Consider the following 26,457-nt stretch of genomic DNA (forward strand, 5'->3'; position numbering starts at 1 on the left):
ATCTTGAAAAATGAAGAACTGATATATATAAGCACCCTTGTGTAATCAAGCGCTAATTCTTGGTATGCAAAGGAAATAGTACAAGATTCAGGCCGGCACAGTGGCTAACGCCTGTAATTCCAGCACTCTGAGAGGCCAAAGCAGGCGGATCACTTGAGGTCAGGAGTTCAAGACCAGCCTGGCCAACATGGTGAAACCCCATCTCTACTAAAAATACAAAAATTAGCCGAGCGTGGTGGCGTGTGCCTGTAATCCCAGCTACTCGGGAGGCTGAGACGGGAGAATTGCTTGAACCTGGGAGGCGGAGGTTGCAGTGAGCTGAGATCATGCCACTGCACTTCAGCCTGGGCAACAGAGTGACACTCCGTCTCAGAGAAAAAAAAAAAGAAAGAAAGAAAAAAAGAAAAGAAATAGTACAAGATTCATAACCTTTGTAAAAAGTTACTTTAATCAGTGTTTCCATTTCATTCTTCAACTGTTGGTTATCTTATTCTGCCCAATAAAAGCACAGATGTAGTTAGTACACCCTTCTGCCACACGTCAGCAGAAAATTCCCAAAAGCAAATCCCCACTTCCTCTATAACGACCAATTCCTAAAGACAAATTATCTTCTCTCTCTCTTTTGTAGGGGTTTCTCAGAGGTAAATAGGATGCAATGTTTTAATACAGTGCTATGAACATAATTAGACTATGGTCCTAGTTTGCTATTATTTAACTCTGGCAAGTTTCAGTTTTGGTTCCTTGGTATATAAAATGAAAGACTGGAATCTAAAGTTCTCTGAATCACCTTTCAGTACTGACACTCAATGAGGCATACCGTACACATACAAGTAAAAAAATAAGCAAAGCGTTGTGGAAAGAATAAACGGACCTGAGCTAAAACTCCCCTGACACCTATGGGTTGCCTGGCATTGGACAAATTATTTACTCTTAGAGACCTCTTTCCTTATGTGCTGCCTGCCTATTATGACCAACAAACAAAAGAATATAAATAATTTGTTAAAAGTGCTTAGCATGATAAGGCCCCAATCCTCCAGTACGTGATTCATTCTCACTTACCAGCAAGTTTTCACTCTTGACAGTTCTTTCTTTAGGGGGTTGGGGAGGGATGGAGAGGGACAGAATCTCGCTCTGTTGCCCAGGCTGGAGTGCAGTGGCAAGATATCTTGGCTTACTGCAACCTCCACCTCCCGGGTTCAAGAGATTCTCGTGCCTTAGCCTCTCGGACAGTTCTTTCTTAATACTTTTTTTTTTTTTTTTTGACTATTTATAAACAAACTTCAGTGACTAGACAGGATTTACGGTTTAACAAATTAGGGGGTAATTTCATTCTAACACATTCAGAACTACTTTATAAACATATATGCAGAGTAACAACTCAGAATAACAATTTAGAACTGCCAAATACTGTATTCGGTGCTGCACACTGCCGTAACACTGCCTTAACAATTTTACATACCTTGTATACCATATAAAACTGAAACAGAACTTCATAAAAAGTGAAATCTATCCACAACGTGTATGACTAACTACAACATTAGATACAAAAAGGGCCCCTGGGCCGGGCGCGGTGGCTCACGCTTGTAATCCCAGCACTTTGGGAGGCCGAGGCGGGCGGATCACGAGGTCAGGAGATTGAGACCACGGTGAAACCCCGTCTCTACTAAAAAATTCAAAAAATTAGCCGGGCGTGGTGGCGGGCGCCTGTAGTCCCAGCTACTCGGAGAGGCTGAGGCAGGAGAATGGCGTGAACCCGGGAGGCGGAGCTTGCAGTGAGCCGAGATTGCGCCACTGCACTCCAGCCTGGGCGACAGAGCGAGACTCCGTCTCAAAAAAAAAAAAAAAAAAAGGGCCCCTGTCATTTTATTAGGGGATATAGAATCTTTTGAATCAATGCTTCCCCTTTTTTTTACCATCTTTGCAGTTCAGTTCCAATTACTGCTAAACAAAATTAATAGAAGGCAAATTCCAAGAGACTTTCAGTAAACAAAGGCTGAACACCCCAAAATCATTCAGCATATTTACAATATGTAAATTATCACAAAGCAAAACCTTTATACAAATCATGAAATACAGCCCAATAGAGTAAAAAGCCCTAGGATAGAAAGTAGTGAAAGACTCATTAACAGTAGCGTTGACACATGGCTTCAATTGCAACTGTAACAATTGCATGACTGATCTGTTTGTCAAATGTGGCACGTGTTCTCAGTCAGGGGTTCTGCTAATTGAAAGTTAGAATCATAAGACATTTAAAGATTGTGCAGGAACAGCATTATTCGTACTTGGTACTAGAAAGCAGTAAACCTATTCTGACTTGGTTAAATTTAAAAATCTCTTTCAGTTGTAATACACAAGAACTTCACTGTTAAGCCGTGCGCAGTGGCTCACACCTGTAATCCCAGCACTTTGGGAGGCCAAGGCGGGAGGATGGATTGGGCCCAGGAGTTCGAGGTTCCAGTGAGCCGTGATCGTGTCACTGCACTCCAGACTGGGCGACAGAGCGAAACCACACCTCATTCGTTCATTCATTCATAATTAATAAAATAAGTACAACGCACTTCTACATAATCTAAGCATATGGAAATCCACGGTAGAAACTGGTCCATCCTCTACATGGAAATTAACTTCAGCTATATCATCTCCCCCACTTAAGAGCCAGTGCCCGAAAGCCCCCCCGCCCCGAATACGCTGATGGAGCTTTTTACTGTGTCACTTAGGTGAAAAGATTCTTACCTTAAATATGAAAAGAAAAACTATGCAGTAATGACGCAAAAAGAATATGTTAACTGTAAAGTCAAGATTATGAAAGGTTCCCGTGGCTCAGAGTTTTTTTTAGGAGCAATCTGGGGCTGCGACTTTTCCCGTCGCCGCCAGCTGGACCGACAGACGAGGCTGGAAAGGGTGATCAACATACCTGGAGGAAGCTGCAAATTAGCAGGAAACTGGATTGTCGTGGTGTTGGGGGCTTTCACGGCGACTATCTGAGGAGCAGGCAGCCTAGGGCCGCTGCTGAGTTTAGGAGGGGCGCTGACCGGAGCCACTTTGGTCATCAGGGTCCCCACGGGGGACCGCAGGGGCTGGGACGCCGTGGGCTCCACGCAGACGCTGACAGGAGCCTTAGTCACGGCGCCCAGGGCCACCGGAGTGCTCTCCACCCGCACCGGCAGCGCCCCGGCTGGGGCCATGGTCACGGTCCCCGAGGCGCTCACAGCAGCCGGGGGAGCGGCGCCGGCGGGTTCGGTGAGGCCGGCGGGCATCCCCCAGGGGCTCAGCGGCAGCTGCGGCGCTGCGGTTCCGGGAGCAGAGGGGAGGGGAGGCTTGGCGCGCGGCAGCCGACTCTGGTGCGGTTCGGGCTCCACAGCATCGCTGGGGAGAGGCGCGGGGGCCGCAGCAGCTAAGTCAGTGACGGGCGCCGGCTGCACCGCAGGACACGCACGTCCCGGATCTTTCTCCCGTCCGCGCGAGCCTGGACTGCCCCCGGAGCGACACCCGCCCGACCTCTCGCAGCTTCCTCAGCGGCGCTCACACGTGCGCTGCCTCAGCCCGGCGCCTCAGGCTCGGGTCCCGCTGCAGGGGAGCCTGGACGTGCGGCTCCCGGAAGGTCGTCGCTCACACCTCGAGCCTAACTGTGCAGCTGCTCCCCCGCCAGAAATTTCAAAACTACGAACCCGTAGCGCCCATAGCCCCCTACGCGCGCTTGGCACGGCCCCACCGCGCGGCCACGCCAGCCATGTTTATATAGCCACGCGGAGACCTCGCGCACGCGCCCAGGCCGCCGCCGCCGCCCCGGGTTTCCCCGGGATCCGGCCGCGTGATTGGCCAAGGAGCGGAGCCGCGTCCGTGACGTCACTGGGGACGGCTCCAGGGAGCGTTAAAATCTTCCCCAGAATCGCCAGCAAGGAGGGGCGATGCCAGAAACCTATCACGTGGGAGGGGCAAGCTGCACTTGGAAAACTGCAGCATCCGTGTTCCTCTCCTTGTGTCCCCCGTAGTGTGTTCCTCGAAAAGCCAGGACTAGACTATCTCCAGGATTCTATTTTTTAAGGAGAAAATGGGGAGGACTGATTTCCGAGAAGAGTGACTCAATAAGAATTCAATCACGCATTTTCACTGTTTTTCTCTGCTGTCTTCACACTGAAGCGTTGCTAAAATTAGCAGTTAGAATTGACATTGTAAAAATTAAAATGGTGTATAGTTTTATAGTCTGTGAGATGTGCCTATTTTCATATTTTAGAGTTAAACTGCCTAAAATCATAAATGGAAAATCGTTTCTTCTTTGGTGCTGCTATAGGTGTCTCTATCACCTCTAAACATTAAAATTGTATGTCTGTCTTCTTCAAAACTTAATGCCTTTTGATATCTATATAATTAGATTCCAGCACTTAGATATTAAGTGCGATCCTAGATATTATCTGGATAAATAAAAGGTGTTGAGTGAATCGATATGAAAAAACTTGGCTCTTGGCCGGGCGCGGTGGCTCAAGCCTGTAATCCCAGCACTTTGGGAGGCCGAGGCGGGCGGATCACGAGGTCAGGAGATCGAGACCATCCTGGCTAACACGGTGAAACCCCGTCTCTACTAAAAATACAAAAAATTAGCCGGGCGTGTTGGCGGGCGCCTGTAGTCCCAACTACTCGGGAGGCTGAGGCAGGAGAATGGCGTGAACCCGGGAGGCGGAGCTTGCAGTGAGCCGAGATTGCGCCACTGCACTCCAGCCTGGGGGACAGAGAAAGACTCCGTCTCAAAAAAAAAAAAAAAAAAAAAAACTTGGCTCTTTGTAATGCAGTCAGAGAAGATGCCTTAATTTCAAGCTAAAGTCGGCCGGGCGCGGTGGCTCACGCTTGTAATCCCAGCACTTTGGGAGGCCTAGGCGGGCGGATCACGAGGTCAGGAGATCGAGACCACGGTGAAACCCCGTCTCTACTAAAAAAAATACAAAAAATTAGCCGGGCGTGGTGGTGGGCGCCTGTAGTCCCAGCTACTCGGGAGGCTGAGGCAGGAGAATGGCGTGAACCCGGGAGGTGGAGCTTGCAGTGAGCCGAGATCGCGCCACTGCACTCCAGTCCGGGAGACAGAGCAAGACTCCGTCTCAAAAAAAAAAAAAAAAAAAAAAAAAAATTCAAGCTAAAGTCATAATATTGCATGTTTTTAGGAACCAACACTGCACTGAAAGACGATTTTACAAGCAGGCAGATGCTATGATCTGAATGTTGTGGTGGTTTGTTTTGTTTTGGAAACAGGATCTAAGTCTGTCACCCAGGCTGGAGTGCAGTGGCACCATTGGCTCATTGCAGCCTCCACCTCCAGGGCTCAAGTGATCCTCCTACCCTCCTACCTCAGACTCCCGAGTAGCTGGAACTACAGGAGAGTGGCACTATGCCTTGCAAAAACGGGATCTCGTTATGTTGTCCAGGCTGGTCTCCAATTCCTGAGCTCCTGCCTGGGCCTCCCAAAGTGCTAGGATTATACCCCCAATTAAGTGTTAAAATGCTAAAGCTGAAGTTGATAGTATTAGAAGGTGGGGCCTTTGAAAGGTGATTAGATCATAAGGGTGGAGCCCTCATGAATGGGATTCCATTCAGGACAAATCATGTTAAAGTGATGAATATGTTAACTTGATTTAATTATTTCACGACACATGAAAACATAACATGATACCTCATAAATACATACAATTATTATTTATCAGTTAAATACATTAAATAAATAATTAAAAAAAAAACCTCAGAAAGATCCCTCACCCCTTCCAGCATGTGAGGTTATAGTAAAAAGACTGCTGTCTAGGAAGTAGACTCTCATCAGATACCACATCTGCCTTGATCTTGAACTTCCCGACCTCTGCAATTATGGGACATAAATTTCTCTTTTTATAAGCTATCCAGTTTATGATATTTCATTATAGAAGCCCAAGTGGACTAAAATAGCAGGCAACCTGATGGTTACAGCTCCTGCTTTTCCACCTCTCTGGAAACGTGTGCCGGCACGTTTAGATAAGATCTACTCACAAGATCTAGTAAAGTCCACACACTTACTACCTTTACTGTCTCTCACTTCCTGACGAGTCTAAATCCATCTCATGACCTAAACCAATCACACTCCCTCCCTTTCTATGGTGAATTCCCTGATCACTTACCTTCTAGCAAATGCCTCAAAGTGGAGTTGGGGAGAGAAAAACTCAATTTATTGAGCACCTCCTGTGTGCTGGTCACCAAGAGATGCATTTCCTTTTTCTAACTCCTTCATTTTACAAACTTAAAAACTGCAGTTAAAAGAGTAATGTTTCCAGGAAGCTGGAATTCAAACTCGTCAGTGTGATGCCAAAGTACATCTCTTTCCGTTACTCCAAAAACGTCTGATTAATCATGTATCCCACAGTGCCCTTGGCAAAATGCCTTGAGCATAAAAGGCATTTAATAAATATTTGCTAAGGTAATGAATTGAATGAAGCTATGCAACAGTTTCAGTGAAGCAAAATGGTGTAGTGTATTTGAATCTTAGATATGTTCTTCACTAACTGGCCAAATTATGCTTGGTTTTTTTTTCCCTCCATATAGTATGTTTCAATAGATACTTGGGTACGGAAGGATCAAACTTTGTTTATAGAACTCTCCCTTTCTAGATTTCCACTAGACCCCCACCCTCAACTCACATACTTTGTTTAGATAGGTAATTAACCTCCACCATCAAATTACAAAGAGACTTGGTTGGGGAACTACATTTTTTCATAAAGTTAACCTTATGCATTTCTCTCTTTCTCTCTCTCTCTCTCTCTCTCTCTCTCTCTGGTGTGTGTGTGTGTGTGTGTGTGTGTGTGTGTGTTTCGGCAGGGTGGGGCGGGGTGGCAGTGAGGTTGTGCAAGGGAGAACAGGGTATCCCTGTCTCTGTCACCCAGAGTAGTTCAGTGAGGCCATCATGGCTCACTTGCAGCTTCAACCTCCTGGGCTCAAGAAATCCTTTCACCTTAGCCTCCCAAGTAGCTGGGGACCACAGGCTGTACCACCATGCCTAGCTAATTTTGTTTGTTTGTTTGTTTTGCAAAGACAACGGTCTAACTATTAGGTTGGTGCAAAAGTAATTTCGGCAATATGTTGCCAAGGCTGATTTCAAACTCTTGGACTCAAGTGATCCTCCTGCCTCAGCCTCCCAAAGTGCTGGGATTACAGGAGTGAGCCACCCATTTTTCCTATAATTGTTTATAATATGCAAATACCTGATGTGGTGGTTCCTGCCTATAATCCTAGCACTTTGAGAGGCCTCAAGCAGGAGGATTGCTTGAGGCCAGGAGTTCAAGACCAGCCTGACCAACATGGTGAAACCCCATCTCTATTAAAAATACAAAAATTAGCTGGGCGTGGTAGTGCACACCTGTAATCCCAGCTACTCGGGAGGCTGAGGTAGGAGAATTGCTTGAACCTGAAAGATGGAGGTTGCAGTGAGCTGAGATCGTACCACTGCACTCCAGCCTAGGTGACAGAGCAAGACTCCATCTCAAAAGAAAAAAACAATTATTAACCAATAAACAGATACTCGTAAAAAATTAGATTACACACAAAACTATTAATGGAAGATATTTCTATTTAGAGACATTCTAAGTGATAATTTTTGTCTCTCTGCATTTTCTAATTTTCCTCCAGTGAATGTGTCTTATTTGCATAATCCAAAATTAAAACAAGCTTTTTCTTAAAATATATATTCTTGGTGACACTTGAAATCTGTAAGCACAGCTAAATACTCTCCAGTCTCCTCAACATAGCATCCAAGTACCTTTAATGGATCTCATGAACCTGGACAAATATGGTAGCTTGCTGAAGCTATGCCAAGCAGAAGCTTATTACAAATACTGTCTTAACCTAAGAAGACAGGCTATTTTCTCAGTGAGAGTAATCATTTCTCTTCACTTCACATTAAGTGTGGAAAAAGTAATAAGACTGTTCAAGAAGCCAAAAATCCCAAAAATAGTATTTCTTTTGTAAAAGATCCTACAAACACAGAATTTTATGCTTTGTATTATAACACCAATTTTCTTGAATTATATTATTTTCAAAAGCCTCTCCTCCCTACCTACCTTCAGTCATTCATCTATGTAATATGTATTGAGTGCTTACTATGAGCTTGGCAAAAAAGAATACATCAGTTAGGCTGGGCGCAGTGGCTCATGCCTGTAATACCAACACTTTGGGAGGCTGAGGTGGGTGGGTCACTTGAGGCCAGGAGTTTGAGACAAGCCTGGCCAACATGGCGAAACTCCATGTTTACAAAAAATACAAAAATTGGCCTGGTGTGGTGGCACGTGCCTGTAGTCCCAGCTACCTGGGAGGCTGAGGCACAAGAATCTCTTGAACCCAGGAGGCAGAGGTTGCAGTGAGCCAAGATCATGCCACTGCATTCCAGCCTGTAACAGAGTAAGACTCTGTCTCAAAAAAAAAAAAAAAAAATTAGCTTTAGAGAAGAGGGTGATCAACTGTATCAAATGCAGCAGGTAGGTCAAGTAAAATGAGGACTGGGGAGTGCCTGTTCAGTAGAGCAACACAATGTGGGCATCACTGGTAACTTTGACAAGAGTAGTCCTGTGGAATATGGGCATGAAAGCCTATTTAGAGTACGTTCATGAACTAGTGGATGGAAATGTAAAGTTATAATGCAAAGTAAGGGAGAAAAAAGTGGGGCCATGGGGGAAGGGATGAGATCAAGAAAGAGATTTTCTTTGCAATAACTTCATGTTTGTACGCTGATGGCAGTGTTCCAGTAGGGAGGGAAAACTGCTGATAGAGGAATAAAGAGAAATATTTGAATTGTTGGAGCCATGCCCTTGAAGGCAAAAAAAGGGATAAAATATAGTGCACAAGTGTGCGCCTGTAGTCCCAGCTCCTTTGGAAGCTGAGGCAGGAGGATCACTTGAGGACTTTGAGGTTGTAGTGCACTATAATCCTGCCTGTGATTAGCAACTGCACTGTAGCTGGTGCAACATAGTAAGACCCCCATCTCTAAAAAAATTTTTTTTTAATCTAGTGCGCAAGCGGAGGGATTGAGCTTTGATAAGAGCAATAGACCATTCATCTATGGCAAGAGAAGGGAAGGCAGAATTCTTGGCTGTAGACACTGGTAGATGGATATTTGTGGTGGTGGGAACTTGTGTAAATTCCTTTCTAATCATTCTCCCTTTCTCCAGTCCAATCTATGTCTCCCACTGTTTCTAGGACAATCTTCCTAAAATGCAAATTTAATTATACAGCTCTCCTACTTACCACTTCTTAACATCCACCCGTTACCCACAGGATAAAATCTCAAGAAGCATGATGTACCACATTAATTATGATCTGGCACCTATTAAATTGTCCAATCAATTCTACTCTGCCATGTAGCCATGGGCACCTTGTAATGGCAGCATACAGAACTACAGGAATTTTGCAAATATTCCAAGGTCTCTCTTGACTTCATGACTTTGAATACATTATTTTACTTTTCTTCAAAGACCTTCCCCATGTTCTACCTGGCCAATTCCTATCTGGCTTCAAAAGTCAATAATCTAAGCCTCTCTTCCCCCTCCCATAGCACATTATCATAGCACTCATTATATTGTTATTCAGGTTTTTCTCGCCTATCACAGCTTAGTGGGCTGTGTCATGTTAATTTGAGGACGAGAAGAGAGAACCGAATACTTAGTAGATACCTGACAAAAAGCACTTGTGTGACCCTTTCCTTTCCCACTCCCAAGCTTTAGCACCTCAGAGACAGAAATTTTGTCCCGTCTCTGTACCCGTGGTGCCTCCTACAATTCTTCATATAGTAATAGGGGCTTAAATATTTCAGCTTTCTTTTCTGTCTATATTTTTATTAGGTGATGACATTTACCTCCATGACTTCATTTCTATCTGTATGTTTTTGACTTCCTGTATCTTTGACCCCAGATATCTCTCCTGGCCTCAAGACCTATACAAACAACTGCCTAGTGTATTCACCTGGGTGTCCCATAAGTTAAAGCTAAACTTATTATGGTCAGCAGTTGCCTCTCCATATATGCAGATTTCAACCTGTGCTTGGTTGAATCTGCAGATACGCAACCCAAGGATACAGAAAGCCGGCCGTATCTCATCTTCAAACCTGCTTTTTCTCCGATGGTCCCTATATCAGTGAACCAGATCAACCTTCCTCCAGTGACACAAAATGAAAAATTAAGAATTGACCTCGAGGCTAGGTGTGGTGGCTCACGCCTGTAATTCCAGGCACTTCGGGAGGCCCAGGAGGGCAGATCACCGAAGGTCAGGAGTTGAAGACCAGCCTGGCCAACGTGGCGAAATCCCTTCTCTACTAAATATACAAAATTTAGCCAGACGTGGTGGCAGGCACCTGTAATCCCAGCTACTCGGGAGGCTGAGGCAGGAAGAATTGCTTGAACCCAGGAGGCAGAGGTTGCAGTGAGCCGAGATCGAGCCACTGCACTCCAGCCTGGGCGACAGAGGGAAACTATCACAAAAAAAAAAAAAAAAAAAAAAAAAGCATTGACCTTGAGTTTTTCCCATTCTTCACTTGTTTCTTTCTTTTTTTTTTTTTTTTTTTGAGACGGAGTCTCGCTCTGTCGCCCAGGCTGGAGTGCAGTGGCGCAATCTCGGCTCACTGCAAGCTCCGCCTCCCAGGTTCACGCGAGTAGCTGGGACTACAGGCGCCCGCCACCACGCCCGGCTAATTTTTTTGTATTTTTAGTAGAGACGAGGTTTCACCGTGGTCTCGATCTCCTGACCTCGTGATCCGCCCGCCTGGGCCTCCCAAAGTGCTGGGACTACAAGCGTGAGCCACTGCGCCCGGCCTCTTCACTTGTTTCAATCAGTCATTAGATCCTGTCAATCTCATAATCAACTCCGTAATATCCCTAGAATCCATCAATCTCTCTCATTCCCACTGTCACTCTCTTAATTCATACCTAAGAATGCTCTCTTGAATTATTCTAACTGGGTTCCCCCCACACCTCCAGCCTTGCTCCTTCTTCATTCTATACTCTACTCTATTTTTTATTTTATTTTATTTTATTTTTTAGAGACAGAGTCTTTCTGTGTCTCATAGGCTGGAGAACAGTAGTGCCATGATAGCTAACTGCAGCCTCAAAATCCTGGGTTCAAGCAATCACCCACCTCAGCCTCCCAAGTAGCTGGGACTACAGAGTTCACACCACCACATCCACCTAATTTTTTAGTTTGCTTTGTAGACACAGTATTTCATGTTACCCAGGTGGTCTCGAACTTCTGGCCTCAAACAATCCTCCTGTCTCCCAAAGTGTTGGGATTACAGGGCCAAACCACCATGGCTGGCCAGAGATTTTTATTCAAAATATTTGTTTAGCATATAAAATTGTAATCAGTCTTCGAAGTGGTATTATTTTCTTTCTTACTAAAAGCAGCCTAAAAACCTTAATAATTTTCATCTGTTTATAATTCCATCATTATTCCTGATTACTTCATTTATTTTTATTATTTTTGTACAGACAGCAGGGCTCTTGCTTTGTTGCCCAAGCTGGTCTCGAACTCCTGGCCTCAAGCAATCCTCCTGTTTGAGGCCTCTCAAAGTGCTAGGATTATAGGCGTGAACCACCACATCAGGCATTTGCATACTATTTCTAATTCTTGTCCATTTTATGTTTGCTACTGTGGGCAGTGTATGAATAATTTTGTATGTAATGTAGAACTTAACTTTACCTAAATAATTTTCCATGCCTAAACATTTAAATCAGGTCACCTCAATAATTCCCCATTTCTAAAATGTCTTCATAATTATTATTTTATACATAACATTTATTAAACAAGCACACATAATTGTTTGCATGTATAATTACGAATTGTGATAAATGCTGTGCTTTGAAAGAGAATAATAAACAGAATCTAATTTAGATAGGGAGCTAGGAAGTGTTCCAGGAATTAAAAGAAAGCCTCTGAGACTGGCCAGAGGAAGCTGGAGGGACAGTGGCCTGAATTATGTTGGAGAGGCAGATAGGGGCCTGACTCTTCAGGGTCTTAAAGGATGTGTGATGTGCACATAAAAGCAATTTAAATATTTTAGGCTGAGGAGTAATATGAATTTATTGAATTTTTAAACTTTTCATTTCAAATAATTTCAAATTTAAAGAGTTGCAAGAAGTCCTACTTGCAGTTGGGCACAATGGCTCATACCTGTAATCCCAGCACTTTGAGTGGCTAAGGTGAGAAGATTACTTGAACCCAGGAGTTTGAGACCAGCCTGGGCAACATAGCAAAACATTTTAAAAACTAGCTGGATGTGGTGGCATGCGCCTGTAGCTCCAGCTACTTGGGAGGCTGAGTTGAAAGGATCACTTGAGCCCAGGAGGTCGAGGCTGCAGTGAGCCCTAATTGTACTGCTGCACTCCAGCCTGGATGACAAAGTGAGACCCTGCAAATAAGTGTCCTTTTTTGCAGTCTATTTAGTGCCATGTTCTTCATATTTTTGTCTCACAAAAAATAAATGCTACTTACAACTCTCATATATCCTTCACCCAGGTTCACTAATGTTTAACATTTTGATTTGTTTTACCATTTGCTCTTGCTCTCTCTTTCCATGTGTATATATGTGTTTGTGTGTATGTATATACACACACACAAACATACACACTTTCAGTCCTCACTATTTGCAGATTCTGTATTTGTGAATTTGTCTACTTGCCAAAATGTATTCATAACCCCCAAATCAATCATCGATCAAAGGACTTTTGCTGTCTTTTGCAGGTATGCACAGAGCAACACAAATTTGAGTTGCCTGATCCGCATATTTCCAGCTGAGACTGAAAAAGGTGACACTCTGCCTCTTATTTGCACTCTTATACTGTAAACAAGCGTCTTTTTTTGTAGTCTAGTTAGTGCCATGTTTTTCATAGTTTTGTGCTTTCTGTTGGTGATTTTGCTGTATAAAACAGCCCCCAGGCAAAGTGTTGAAGAGCTGTTTACTGTTCCTAAGCGCAAGGAAGCTGCACTTACAGAGAAATAATGCACGTTAGAGAAGCTTCTTCAAGCATGAGTTGTAGTGCTGTTGACTGTTAGTTCAATGTTAATGAATCAACAATCTACATTGAATAAGATGTCTTTAAACAGAAACACACATGAAATAAGGTCATGTATTGGTCAGTGGTCAAAAATGTCATGACTAGAGGCTCGAAGGAGCTTAACTGTATTTCCTCTAGAAGCAGCAGTTCAGTGCTTGCTAATTCAGTGTTGGTTGTGCCTTTACAGAACCTAACTACATTAAATAATAAGAACCAATTTTATACACACCTTTTATCCTGAACTACTTTTAAATAAGTTGTGACATGCCCCTTCCCTTACCCCTAAATACTTAAATATATACATCTTTTTTATTTTATATATTTTATATATATATATTTTTTTTTGATGGAGTTTCACTCTGTCACCCAGGCTGAAGTGCAGCGGCACAATCTCAGCTCACTGCAACCTCCGCCTCCTGTGTTCAAGTGATTCTCCTGCCTCAGCCTTCCGAGTAGGTGGGATTACAGGAGTGCACCACAACACCCAGCTAATTTTTTATATTTTTGGTAAAGACGGGGTTTCACCATGTTGGACAGGCTGATCTCGAACTCCTGACCTCAGGTTATCTGCCCACCTCAGTTTCCCAAAGAGCTGGGATTTACTGGCCTTTTTTTTAAGAGACAGGATCTCACTCGCTCTGTCTTTCAGGCTGGAGTAGAGTGGCACAATAATGGCTTACTGCAGCCTTGACCTCCCAGTTTCGAGCAATCTTCCTACCTCAGCCACCCAAGTAGTTGGGACCGTGCTTGTGCACCACCATGTCCAGCTAATTTTTTTTTTTTTTTTGAGATGGGGTTTTGCTATGTTGCGCAGGCTGTTCCGAAACTCCTGGGCTCAAGTGATCCTCTTGCCTCAGCCTCCTAAGGTGCTGGGATTATTGGCATGAGCCACCGTGCCCAGCTGAGGTTACACATTTTGACAGGATACTACATAAACAATGTTTTGACTTTTGTTTTTATATTAGGAGACATAAGATGTAGGTCTGTCTTACCATTGTTTACACTAAATGTGGCCATTTGTTTATGATGATATCTGCCAGGATTTTTATGTAAAGTTATTATTTTTCCTCTCTGTAATTAATAATAAACATGTGAAACATATTTGCAATTATGTAAATATCCTGTTCTTCATTAAGATTTTACCTTTTAATTTTAGCATCCATTCATGACTCTTGGCTGAATTAATTATCACTATGATGGCTGCAAAATAGTGATTTTTCTAACTCATTTCTTTTACATTGTCAGTTACCGTTCTACTAGAAGAAATGGTTTTCAGCGGAGTGCGGTGGCTCATGCCTGCATTCTCAGCATTTTACGAGGCCAAGGTGGGCGGATCACTTGAGCTCAGGAGTTTGAGACCAGCCTGGGCAACATGGTAAAACCCCATCTCTACAAAAAATTTTAAAAAGTTAGCCAGGTGTGGTGGCATGTGCCTGTAGTCCCAGCTACTGAGGAAGCTGAGGCAGGAGGATTGTTTGAGTCAGGGAGATTGAGGCTTCAGTGAGCCAAGATCGCACCACTGCACTCCAGCCTGGGCAATAGGGTGAGAATCTGACTCAAAAAAAAAAATTTTTTTTTTTTTTTGAGATGGAGTCTTGCTGTGTCATCCAGGCTGGAGTGCAGTGGCATGAGCTCGGCTCACTGCAACCTCCACCTCCCAGGTTCAAGTGATTCTCCTGCCACAGCCTCCCGAGTAGCTGAGATTACAGGCGTGCATCACCACGCCTGGCTAATTTTTGTATTTTTAGTAGAGATGGGATTTTGCCATGTTGTCCAGGCTGGTCTCAAACTCCTGGCCTCAAGTGATACGCCAGCCTCAGCTTCCCAAAGTGCTAGGATTACAGGTGTGAGCCACTGCACCTGACTCAGATGGCGAATTTCAACAATGCAAAACCACAGTGCAAAAAGCACAATCCGTAGAGGTAAAACCTATGGATCTTAGCGGTAGATCAAATAAAGTAGCTGAGGGAGTGAATGGTTATGAATGTCTCCAACATTTCCAGCTTAAGAACTTGGGTGGAGGATGATTTCATGATTTTATTCATAGTGATGGGGAAGACTAGAGGTGCAACAGCTCTGATGGGAAAGATCAAACCGAACTTGAAAGTGAAATGCAGTCTAGGTTTTACATTACCCCAGTGCCTGCACTTCCTGGCACAGTATAGATGTTACTTGAAGTGATGGGACTGAATGTTATCACTAACAAAGAGAAGGTACGGGGAAGAGAGAAGAACCCACATCAAACCTCAGCATTTAGCAGTAACATAAAAAAAGAAGTCAATAAAGGGAACTAGTAAAGTAGGAGAGGCTGCAGAGGCGGGTGAAAACAAGCAAAACGAGTGAAGTCAGGAAGCCAAGATGAAAGTGTTTTACTAGATGAAATGCTGACAGACTAGTGGGATTTCAACTTTTTCTCTTCCAGAATGATTCTTTCTGAAGCTAGGGATCTTCTTACTGTTGTTCATTGCCGTATTCTTACAGTGCCTGTCCCATAGTAAGTGCTTAATAAATATTTGCTGACTGACTGAATTTTTTTTTTTTTTTTTTTTTGAGATGAAGTTTCGCCCTTGTTCCCCAGACTGGAGTGCAATGGCGCCATCTCAGCTCACTGCAGCCTCCACCTCCTGGAATCAAGTGATTCTCCTGCCTCAGCCTCTGGAGTAGCTGGGATTACAGGCATGTGCCAACACGCCTGGCTAATTTTGTATTTTCAGTAGAGATGGGGTTTCGCCATGTTGGTCAGGCTGGTCTCGAACTCCTGACCTCAAATGATCTACCCACCTCGGCCTCCCAAAGTGCTGAGATTACAGGCATGAGCCACCACGCGCAACCTTGAATGAATAAATTTGTAGATTATGTGTTTTTGTAGTATTATTGCACTGATTAGTTATAGCTCCAGAAAAATGTTGAATAATACAATATCATGCTTCCTAGTCTTGTTCTTGATACATTAGTTTCTCAAGTGGTTTAATTGTTTGTTTGCCTCTCTAAAAGAAACATTTAATTGTTCTTCCATAGGTAAAAACTTTCTGGCCAGGCATCATGGTGCATGCCTGTAATTCTAGCACTTTGGGAGGCCGAGGCGGAAGGATTACTTGAGCCCAGGAGTTGGAGACCAGCCTGGGCAACATAGCAAGACCCCGTCTCTACAAAGAAAAAAAACCTTTCTATGGCCCCTCAGACACCCTACCACACCCTCCCAATGCCTCAAGAGTAAAATCCTAATATAGAATAGAAGTTCCGTCCTGAGATGTGACCTCTGCTTGGCATCCCTCTAGCTACCCCTGTCTTCCCACACTGATCCCTTTACACCATGCTCCTCCTGCCAGGCAAGGAGATAGCTGAAGAGCTTTTCCCAAGGAAGTCTTCCTTGACCCTTTTCCCAACAAATGTCCTTCATTGTGCTTCTCTTTTCCTCCTGGTATATTCATTACTTCCCTGTCTTCCCAGGACACTTTAAGTTCCTTAACAAAAGGGCCTGGGTTAATTTACTGTTTAACTTTCAGTTTCTGACACACTACTGTGAGATTTTGTTGTAACTGGGCTAAAACCTCTCACCTACCATCACCTCTCTTTTATTTTTTCCCAGGTACTGCTCTGCAGAGACACTTCATCTTCTAAGTATCAACAAGTGTTCCATTATATCTTCCCTTTACTGTCAACTAATTCCAGCAAATATACTACATTTTAATTACATTGTTAGTTGATAAGGTGTGATCTCTTTCTTCTATTTTTTAAAGAGGAACTTCTGAATGAGGAAAAAGAAAGATTTCAAGTTTTCAAGACTTAAAAGTTGTCAACTTCCCTGCCTCCTACAGCTTTATATATATTAGACTTAGGTTTAAATTCAGATTTGCGATGTGCTTTAGTGTATCAAAGACTCACAGAAGACTTGCAGTAAAGCAGCAGTTCTCAACATTTTTATTTTTTATTATTACTTTTAATAGAGACAAGGTCTTGCCATGTTGCCCAGGCTGGTCTTGAACTCCTTGGCTTAAGTGACGCTCCCACCTTGGCCTCCCAAAGTGCTGGGATTACAGGCATGAGCTACTGGACCTGCCCCTCAAACCTTTTCAGCTCGTGAAAATTTTACACTTTTATTTATTTATTTATTTATTTTATTTTATTTATTTATTTTTTTTGAGACGGAGTCTCGCTCTTTCACCCAGGCTGGAGTGCAGTGGCGCGATCTCGGCTCACTGCAGGCTCCGCCCCCCGGGGTTCACGCCATTCTCCTGCCTCAGCCTCCCGAGTAACTGGGACTGCAGGCGCCCACCACCTCGCCCGGCTAATTTTTTGTATTTTTAGTAGAGACGGGGTTTCACTGTGTTAGCCAGGATGGTCTCGATCTCCTGACCTCGTGATCCGCCCGCCTCGGCCTCCCAAAGTGCTGGGATTACAGGCGTGAGCCACCGCGCCCGGCACTTTTATTTATTTATTTTTATACGTATTTATTTATTTTGAGGTGGAGTCTCGCTCTGTCACCCAGGCTGGGTGCAGTGGCACGATCTCGGCTCACTGCAACCTCCGCCTCCCAGGTTCAAGCAATTCTCCTGCTTCAGCCTCCCGAGTAGCTGGTATTACAGGCATGAGCCACCACGCCCGGCTATATTTTTTTTGTATTTTTAGTAGAGATGGGGTTTCACCATGTTGGCCCAGCTGGTCTGGAACTCCTGACCTAATCTGCCTGTCTTGGACTCCCAAAGTGCTGGGATTACAAGCATGAGCCACCACACCAGGCCTATTTTTACACTTTTAAAAGCGTTAAATATTTTCTTTATATGGACTATATCTATCACTATTTACTATGTTAGAAATTAAAACTGAGAAAAGTATAAATTTTTAATTAGTTCATTTTAAAATAACAATACAAGCCTCATTACATGTTCTATAGCTAGGATCCAGTCAGGAGACACTTCAATGACTTCTGCTGACGCAGCTTCACATTTCACCAGTGGGCAAAGAAATGTTTTCAGGACAGGGTCTAGGCTCCACTATCACAAAGGAGAGCAAAGGAAGGTGGCTTTATAGCTGAGAGACAAGAAATTGAAAACTAGCACACACATTACCAGTATTTTATAACATTTCATAAAAAAATATTTTTAAGGTTTTTGTTTGTTTGTTTGTTTGTTTTTCAGACAGAGTCTCGCAGTGTCACCCAGGCTGGAGTGCAATGGCGTGATCTTGGTTCACTGCAACCTCCAACTCCTGGGTTCACCTGATTCTCCTGCCTCAGCCTCCTGAGTAGCTGGGATTACAGGCACATACCACCACACTCGGCTAATTTTTTGTAGTTTTAGTGGAGATGGGGTTTCTCTATGCTGGCCAGACTGGTCTTGAACTCCTGACTTTGTGACCCACCCACCTTTTCCTTCCAAAGTGCTGGGATTACAGGCGTGAGCCACAGTGCCCAGCCTTACGTTTTTTTCATCTGTTTTTTGTTTTTGTTTTTGTTTTTTTTTGAGACAGGGTCTTCACCTAGGCTGGAGTGCAGTGGTGCAATCACAGCTTACTGCAGCCTCTAACTCCTGGGCCGAAGTGATTCTCCTTCCTCAGCCTCCCAAGTAGCTGGGACTACAGGTGTGTGCCACCACGCCTGACTAATTTTTTTTCTTTTTTTTCGTATTTTTTGTAGAGATGGGGTTTCACCATGTTGCCCAGGCTGGTCTCAAACTACTGAACTAAAGCAATCCTCTCGCTTCTGCCTCTCAACGTGTTGAGATTACAGGCGTGAGCCACCACAACCAGCCTTATAAATATTTTTAATTAAAAATAACTATAATTTTCAAAAAACAGTGAAAGAGTGACATTGTTTTACATTGTTGCAAATATCTTTAATGTCTGGCTTAGTAGAAGACAGCTGGATTGTGTATCTTGATTCTGCATTCACTCTGTTGCAATATATTATTTTAGTTCAGGTATTTGAAGATAATGTGGCCTCACACAGATAGGTAGTTGGAAAAAGGAAGAGTATTTAAATATCCTTTTCAGATCGTTGTGGATGATATTCTTCCTTATGTTACACCAAAGCTTGACCAGTGGTAGTTTCTTCAAGGTGAATTCCAGTGTAGAAATTGAAATCCTATCTCTTAACTTTTCATACTTTGTCACATTGGAGTCCATTGATTACATTAGACCTCTGACTGGATCTTTTACTCATGCATGGTTTTATTGAATTGTGCCTGTCTTTGGAAAATATTGATTCACTGAGTTATTCAGATCTTCCAAAGGTTGACATATTTCATTATACAATACCAAAAATTTATTTTTCTCAATAACACCATCAATCTCATCAGCTTTATGTATTGGGAAGCTGTCAGTCTCACAGTAGTATACAGAAGTCTCCCAAAATTCTAATTTTGTTTAAGATCTTGAACCTTGTCATTGGCAATAAATGCCATCAGTTGTTTTCTTAACAGTGTCAGTTTTATTATTTTCATTTTTGAGTAAATGTTTGCCACATTACCAAGTCTGAGTAAAAATAGTTACTTGGTTGTTCTTTCAAGTAAGAAACAGTGGTTCATGAAAAAGTGGTTAGTTCAACTGGCAATTCACACAATCACACAAGGGCCTTTCCTTATATCAATCATCTTATTGTGGTAAAGAGAACTATTTTATGTGTGCTCCCCGCTATATTGCACAGAATATTTAAAAGACATGATTTTTTACTGCTTCATCAAGAACATTTTAAAGTAAAACTGCCTCTGTTTTTAAACTGTGAGTAGTTGGCAGTAAGTAATACAATTACTACTATATATGTACAATACGCAGTACTACTGTAAAGTTTGGTGTCTGTATTAGGGTTCTGCAGAGAGAAAGAACCAATAGCATATAAATAGCTGGATAGATAGATAGATAGATAGATAGATAGATCATAGATAGATCATAGATAGATAGGAAGGGATTTATTAGGGGAATTGGCTCACTATGAGAAGTCCCATGATAGCCACCTGCAAGCTGGCCTCAGAATGGGTTAACTCTCCATCGAAGGCTGAAGGCCTGAGAACCTGGGGATGCTGCTGGTACAAGTCCCGGAGTCCAAAGACCCGATAACTGGGAATTCAGATGTCCAAGGCAGGAGCAGAAGAGTGTCCCAGTTCCAGATGAGAGTGAATTCGCCTTTCCTCTGCCTTTTTGTTCTATCTGATTTGCAGCCCATTGGTGTCCACCTACATTGGTGAGAGCAGATCTTCTTTACTCAATCCACTGATTCAAATGCTAATCTCTTTCCAGAAACAGCTCACAGACACACCCATAAGAAATGGTGTATCAGCTATTTTGGCTTCCCTTCACCCAGCCAAATTGACATCTAAAATTAACCATTGCTGGGCATGGTGGCTCAAGCCTATAATCCCAGCACTTTGGGAGGCCTACTTGGGAGGATCACTTGAGCCCAGGAGTTCAAGACCAGTCTGGGCAATATAATGAAACCCCATCTCTACAAAAAATTTTTAAAAATTAGCTGGGTTTGGTGGCACGCACCTTTAGTCATAGCTGTTGTTGAAGGTGGATGTGGGTGGGGGCAGTGGGTGGGTGGAGGTGCTGAGGCAGGAGGATGGCTTGAGCCTAGGTTGTCAAGGCTACAATGAGTCGTGATTGCACTGCTGCACTGCAGCCTGGACAACAAAGCAAGACTCTGTCTCAAAATAATAATAATAGGCCAGGCACCGTGGCTCACGCCTGTAATTCCAGCACTTTGGGAGGCCAAGGCAGGCGGATCACGAGGTCAGGAGATTGAGACCACGGTGAAACCCCATCTCTACTAAAAATACAAAAAAAAATTAGCCGGGTGTGGTGGCAGGCGCTGTAGTCCCAACTACTCCGGAGGCTGAAGCCAGAGAATGGCGTGAACCCAGGAGGCAGAGCTTGCAGTAAGCCGAGATCGCGCCACTGCACTCCACTCCAGCCTGGGGACAGAGCAAGACTCTGTCTCAAAAAAAAAAAACAAAAAAAACTAATAATGATGAAACTAACCATCACAATGTCACTGCCTTGACATTCTAATGCTCCAGCAATATAAACCACTATTGCCTTTATACCATCGGTAGAAATGTAATGCCACATAGTGTTTTTTCCACGTAGTGAAAAAAGCAAACATCTTAGTATTGTATGAAAATAATTAAGACCCTCATGTACTTCATGAAATGGACTCAGATACCTGGAGGTAGACAGACCACATTTTGATAACCTCTACAGTAAAGAAAACTGCTTTACTTTGTCTGTTTTGTTTTTTGAGACAAAGTCTCACTCTATGGACCAGGCTGGGTGGCTTAGTGCAGCCTGGAACTCTTGGGCTCAAGCCACCTTCCCACTTTAGCCTTTAGAGTAGCTGGAACTAGAGGCGTGAGCTACCACACCCATCCTGCTTTACTTTCTTTAAGACAATGTTTCACAAATTTCACCAACCAGGAACTTTTGATCAAATGACATTGCACAAGGAATTTTAAGAAGATAAGCTTTGGGAAACTGCTGAGGCTGCTCCTTTGCCAAATAGCACACATTTTCCCACCAAAGCCAGTTTGTTTTGTTTGTTTTTTGAGACAGAGTCTCACTCTATTACCCAGGCTGGAGTGCAGTGGCATGATCTCAGTGCACTGCAACCTCCGTCTCCTGGGTTCAAGTGATTCGTCTACCTCAGCCTCCCAGGTAGCTGGGATTACAGGTGTGTGCCACCTCGCCCAGCTAATCTTTGTATTTTAGTGGAGATGGGGTTTTGCCATGTTGGCCAGGCTGGTCTCGAACTCCTGACCTCAGGTGATCTGCCTGCCTTGGCCTCCCAAAGTGCTGAGATTACAAGCGTGAGCCACTGCACCTGGCCAAAAATCCAGTTCTTAATAAGGATAACCTTTTTTTTTTTTTTTTGAGACAGAGTAGTTTCACTCTTGTCACCCAAGCTGGAGTGCAATGGCACATTCTCGGCTAACTGCAACCTCCGATCCCCAGGTTCAAGCGATTCTCTTCCCTCAGCCTCCCGAGTAGCTGGGATTACAGGCACTCCCCACCATGCCCAGCTAATTTTTGTATTTTTATATTTTTAGTAGAGACAGGGTTTCTTCATGTTGGCTGGGCTGGTCTCGAACTCCTGACCTCAGGTGATCCACCCGCCTCAGCCTCCCAAAGTGCTGGGATTACAGGCATGAGCCACTGGGCCCGGCCAGGACAACCTTTTTAATGAGCTGCACACCTTTCCTGTCAAAAAGAATAATCCGTCCCCACTCCCTTCTTTTTCTTCAGGGAGTGAATAATACTCCCTGCCTAATACTTAATCAAGTTAAAGCTTGCTTTTTTAGTAATCATTCACTGAGGCCCCGACTGTAAGATTACAGATCTGAGTGTGAGATGCTCACAATCAAACAGGAGATACAAATATGATAGGATTACTAGACAATGTGATACAGGTTATAATAAAGAAGTCAGCCGGGCGCGGTGGCTCAAGCCTGTAATCCCAGCACTTTGGGAGGCCGAGGCGGGCGGATCACGAGGTCAGGAGATCGAGACCATCCTGGCTAATACGGTGAAACCCCGTCTCTACTAAAAATACAAAAAAATTAGCCGGGCGTGTTGGCGGGTGCCTGTAGTCCCAGCTACTCGGGAGGCTGAGGCAGGAGAATGGCGTGAACCCGGGAGGCGGAGCTTGCAGTGAGCCGAGATCGCGCCACTGCACTCTAGCCTGGGGGACAGAGAAAGACTCCGTCTCAAAAAAAAAAAAAAAAAAAAAAAAAGAAGTCAGGCCTCTAACTGAGCCTGAGAATAGGCACCTTGGAGGAGGATTACTGTGGTGAGTCATGAGACATTTCCACAGTCTGCTTCATAAAAAGGAAGAGAAAAAAAGTCTTTTCAGGGTCAGGCATGGTGGCTCACTCCTGTAATTCCAGCACTTTGGGAGGCCAAGGCAGGGGGATCACTTGAGTCCAGGAGCTTGAGACGAGCCTGGGCAACATAGTGAAAACTTGTCTCTACAGAAAATAAACAAAATTAGCTGGGTGTGTGGTGCGTGTCTGTAGTCCTAGCTATTTGAGAGGCTGAAGTGGGAGGATTGCTTGAGCCCAGGAGGTTGAGGCTGCAGTGATGTGTGATCGTGCCACTGCATTCCAATATGGGTGACATAGTAAGAACTTGTCTCAAAAAAAAATTTTTTTTCAATGAGAGAAGCGTGTGTGTGTTACACAAGTAAGTCATGATACCTGCCCCATCCACAGTCCCTTGCAAGAGAACTGTTTTAGTGACACAAAGGACATCCCCAGCTGGGACCACTTGACCCTGTACTGCTGTCACTGCTGTCTGGACAAACAATAGGATGCAGTCCCAAGGACAGCCAATCCTTTGACTGACCACAGTGACCCTGATACAAAAAATAGCAGCCGATCTAAGCACATTTACTCTTTGTAGAATTGGAACTGGAGACTTTGGAAAGAGGAGGAGAGTTAACTGTGAAAGGTTGGCTGGGCTTAGTGGCTCACACCTGTAATCTCAGTAATTTGGGAGGCCAAGGTGGGCGCATCACCTGAGGTCAAGAGTTCCAGACCAGCCTGTCCAACAAGTTGAAATCCTGTCTCTACTAAAAATACAAAACAACCAGCTGATGTGGTGGCAGGCGCCTGTAATCCTGGCTACTCAGGAGCCTGAGGCAGGAGAATCGCTTGAACCTGGGAGGCAGAGGTTGCAGTGAGCCAAGATGGTGCCACTGCACTCCAGAATGGGCAACACAGTGAGATTCTGTCTCAAAAAAAAAAAATGCTGAAGCTACATGATCAAAATTTAATAGAAGCTAAAGAGACCATAATGCATATGTATATATTAGAAAGTTATAAAAAGAAGAAGCTATGAGTTGGCATAGGCAAAAAGTTAAAGAAATAAAATGAGGCTGACAAAGTCAGATATGGTAAGGAGAGAAAAACAGAACAGATGTGTAGAAAGGAACTAATCCTGTTATTGCTTTAATATTACAGTTAAGATCCAAAAGCTCTTGACACTGACATTTCTAGGGTTGCTAGGGTTGCCAGTTCCTAGCAGGCAACATGATGCCACAGTTTCCAGTTTTGTATTCCGTCACAAGAACCTTTATTTCCTTGTGTCCTTGAGGTCACTTGAGTTAACCTTTGTTTCTTTCAACCAAAAGATCTCAGCTGAAATAGGCATAGAGAAAACATGATGCAGCAAAATGCAAGTACCATGCCTGAATTAGATGGCCTTGAATTGTCCCTGAATTCCTAGTGCAGCCAGGCCAACCTCATATGCCTGATTGCTCACCTGTTTTATGTATTTCAAAGAAAGGATTGTACTTCATCAAATAAATGTTATTTGGGGAACTTTTTTCAATAGAAAATGTGCTACTTTATTAAAATACTGAGTTTATTTCACATGTATATTTTTGTCTCCCCACCATTTCTATGTCTGACGCCCACTACTACTATGTCCTATCATAATATTCCATACATACTTAAAACCAAGTAAAGGCTGGAGTTCCATCTTTAAAAACTAGGCTGGGCATGATGGCTCATGCTTGTAATCCCAACACTTTGGGAGGCCGAGGCGGGCAGATCGCGAGGTCAGGAGTTCGAGACCAGCCTTGCCAACATGGTGAAACCTTGTCTCTACTAAAAATACAAAAATTAGCTGGATGTGGTGGTGGGTACCTGTAATCCCAGCTACTCAGGAGGCTGAGGCAGGAGAATCGTTTGAACCTGGGAGGCAGAGGTTGCAGTGAGCCGAGATGGCACCTTTGCACTCCAGCCTGGGCAACAGGGTGAGACTCCGTCTCAAAAAACAAACAAACCAACAACACCAAAAACCTAAGCAGGCATTTTGGACAACACATTATTGGCCACGGAACCTGGACAACATTTATTAACGCAGGAGGGAAAGTTCTCATTCTGCATTATAAAAGGACAGCCAAATATCAACTGTTATAGAAGTGAAATAAGATGGAAAACTTATAAAAAACTGTTTAAACTATTTTCTTCAAGAGGCTTCCTCCGCTGCCAGAGATCTTGAATAGCCTCCTGGTCAGTCTTCAGGAAGCAGTTCTTCACATAATTGATGAACTTGGCTTCGACTTTGGAAAGAGAACCACCTTTTTCTGTACCTGCATTTTTGCTTTAATGTCTTTTACAGAACTAGGTCATTTGGTGTTTTAGGAGTTTTTTTCCTGTTTTTTGAAAGATTCTTGTCTTTTTGATCTTGGTGTTGAGTCTTTGCCATTCTGGTTTGAATTTTGGGCGTTCTCGGCAGAAGTATCTCATATATATTTATTCACTGGAATTTTTCTTCAGTTTCCTCATCATCAAAATCCTCTTCTTCTTCCTCTTTCTCTTCCACCTCCTCCTCTTCCTCCTCCTCCTCCTCTTCTTCTTCTCCTTCTTCTTTCTTCTTCTTCTTTCTTCTTCCTTCTTTCCTCTTCTTCTTCTCCTTCTTCTTTCTTCTTCTTCTTTCTTCTTCCTTCTTTCCTCTTCTTCTTCCTCCTTCTCCTCCTCCCCCTCCTTCTTCTTCCTCTTTAGCAGCAGCAAATTTTACTTTTTTTTTGTGGAAACTTGCTACCACCTCCAGGGGCAGATTGCTTTCCAGATATACTTAAGAGTTTCACATCCTCCTCTTCTTCATCTTCTGACTCTGCATCTTCCTCCACGGATAGTAAGTGCTGTCCACTAATATACACTGGCCCTGGACCACACTTCAACTGAAAGACCATGGGTGGGTTATTTCAAAGTCCATACTTCAACCGTAAGACCATGGAGGGGTGTTATTTCAAAGCTCCCAAGGGAAGCCGTTGGCTGTATATACACTTCAAAGTTGCCGGTGTTACTTTAATGGGATTGCCTTCGTAATTCATTGCCTCAGGTTCAAAAATGTGCAATTCAACCTTTGCACCAGCCCCTAAACTGAACATTCTTAAAAGTAACTAGTGTTCATTTTCATCATTATCCACCTTAAAGTGATCATCTTCGTCGGCCTTTAGTTCATAAATGAAAAGATAGTCCTGGGGCCTCAGGGGGCTTATGTCCATGTCCATTGAATCTTCCATGGGGTGGAGGCATGCACTTAGTGGGGAGAGAAGATGGACAGAGATAAACAACTACTGCTCCAGAGAGCAGCTGCTCAGGACGGAATCACCTATTTGGGGAACTTTTCAAAACCTCTTTTCCTATTGTTTTCCCCATTATAAATAAATATAAGTGCTACAATAGTTTAAAAAATAAAACTTCTTAGCCAGTAGTTTCATGTATTTTTTAAGTGAGAGGCATAAAGCAGCTGGCATCTGATTTTGAATTTTTTTTTTTTTTGAGACGGAGTCTTTCTCTGTTGCCCAGGCTGGAGTGTAGAGGTTCACTTGCAACCTCCGCCTCCTGGATTCAAGCAATTCTTATGCCTCAGCCTCCCAAGTAGCTGGGATTACAGGCACCCACCCCCACTCTTG

At 43.6% G+C, this 26,457-nt stretch overlaps 1 protein-coding gene and 1 pseudogene across 6 annotated transcripts in view; both read right to left on the reverse strand.

Moving 5' to 3' along the window:
* Window positions 1-3,797, reverse strand: part of TAF4B (TATA-box binding protein associated factor 4b) — a 215,396-nt gene extending 211,599 nt beyond the window's left edge. For 3 of the 6 annotated variants that reach the window (XM_063613543.1, XM_063613394.1, XM_063613428.1), the window contains exon 1: window positions 2,915-3,764. In XM_063613543.1, the coding sequence (XP_063469613.1) occupies window positions 2,915-3,257 (343 nt within the window). In that variant the 5' untranslated portion in view covers window positions 3,258-3,764. Of the gene's footprint in view, window positions 1-2,914 lie in introns of all 6 variants that reach the window. The other 3 variants (XM_055235569.2, XM_055235551.2, XM_055235561.2) reach the window with 2 other exon arrangements.
* Window positions 3,798-24,976: 21,179 nt separating this feature from the next.
* On the reverse strand, window positions 24,977-26,064 carry LOC129488271 (nucleophosmin-like; annotated as a pseudogene).
* Window positions 26,065-26,457: the final 393 nt, after the last annotated feature.

The sequence above is a fragment of the Symphalangus syndactylus genome, chromosome 1 (genome assembly GCF_028878055.3).
Source record: "Symphalangus syndactylus isolate Jambi chromosome 1, NHGRI_mSymSyn1-v2.1_pri, whole genome shotgun sequence".
Lineage (NCBI taxonomy): Eukaryota > Metazoa > Chordata > Mammalia > Primates > Hylobatidae > Symphalangus > Symphalangus syndactylus.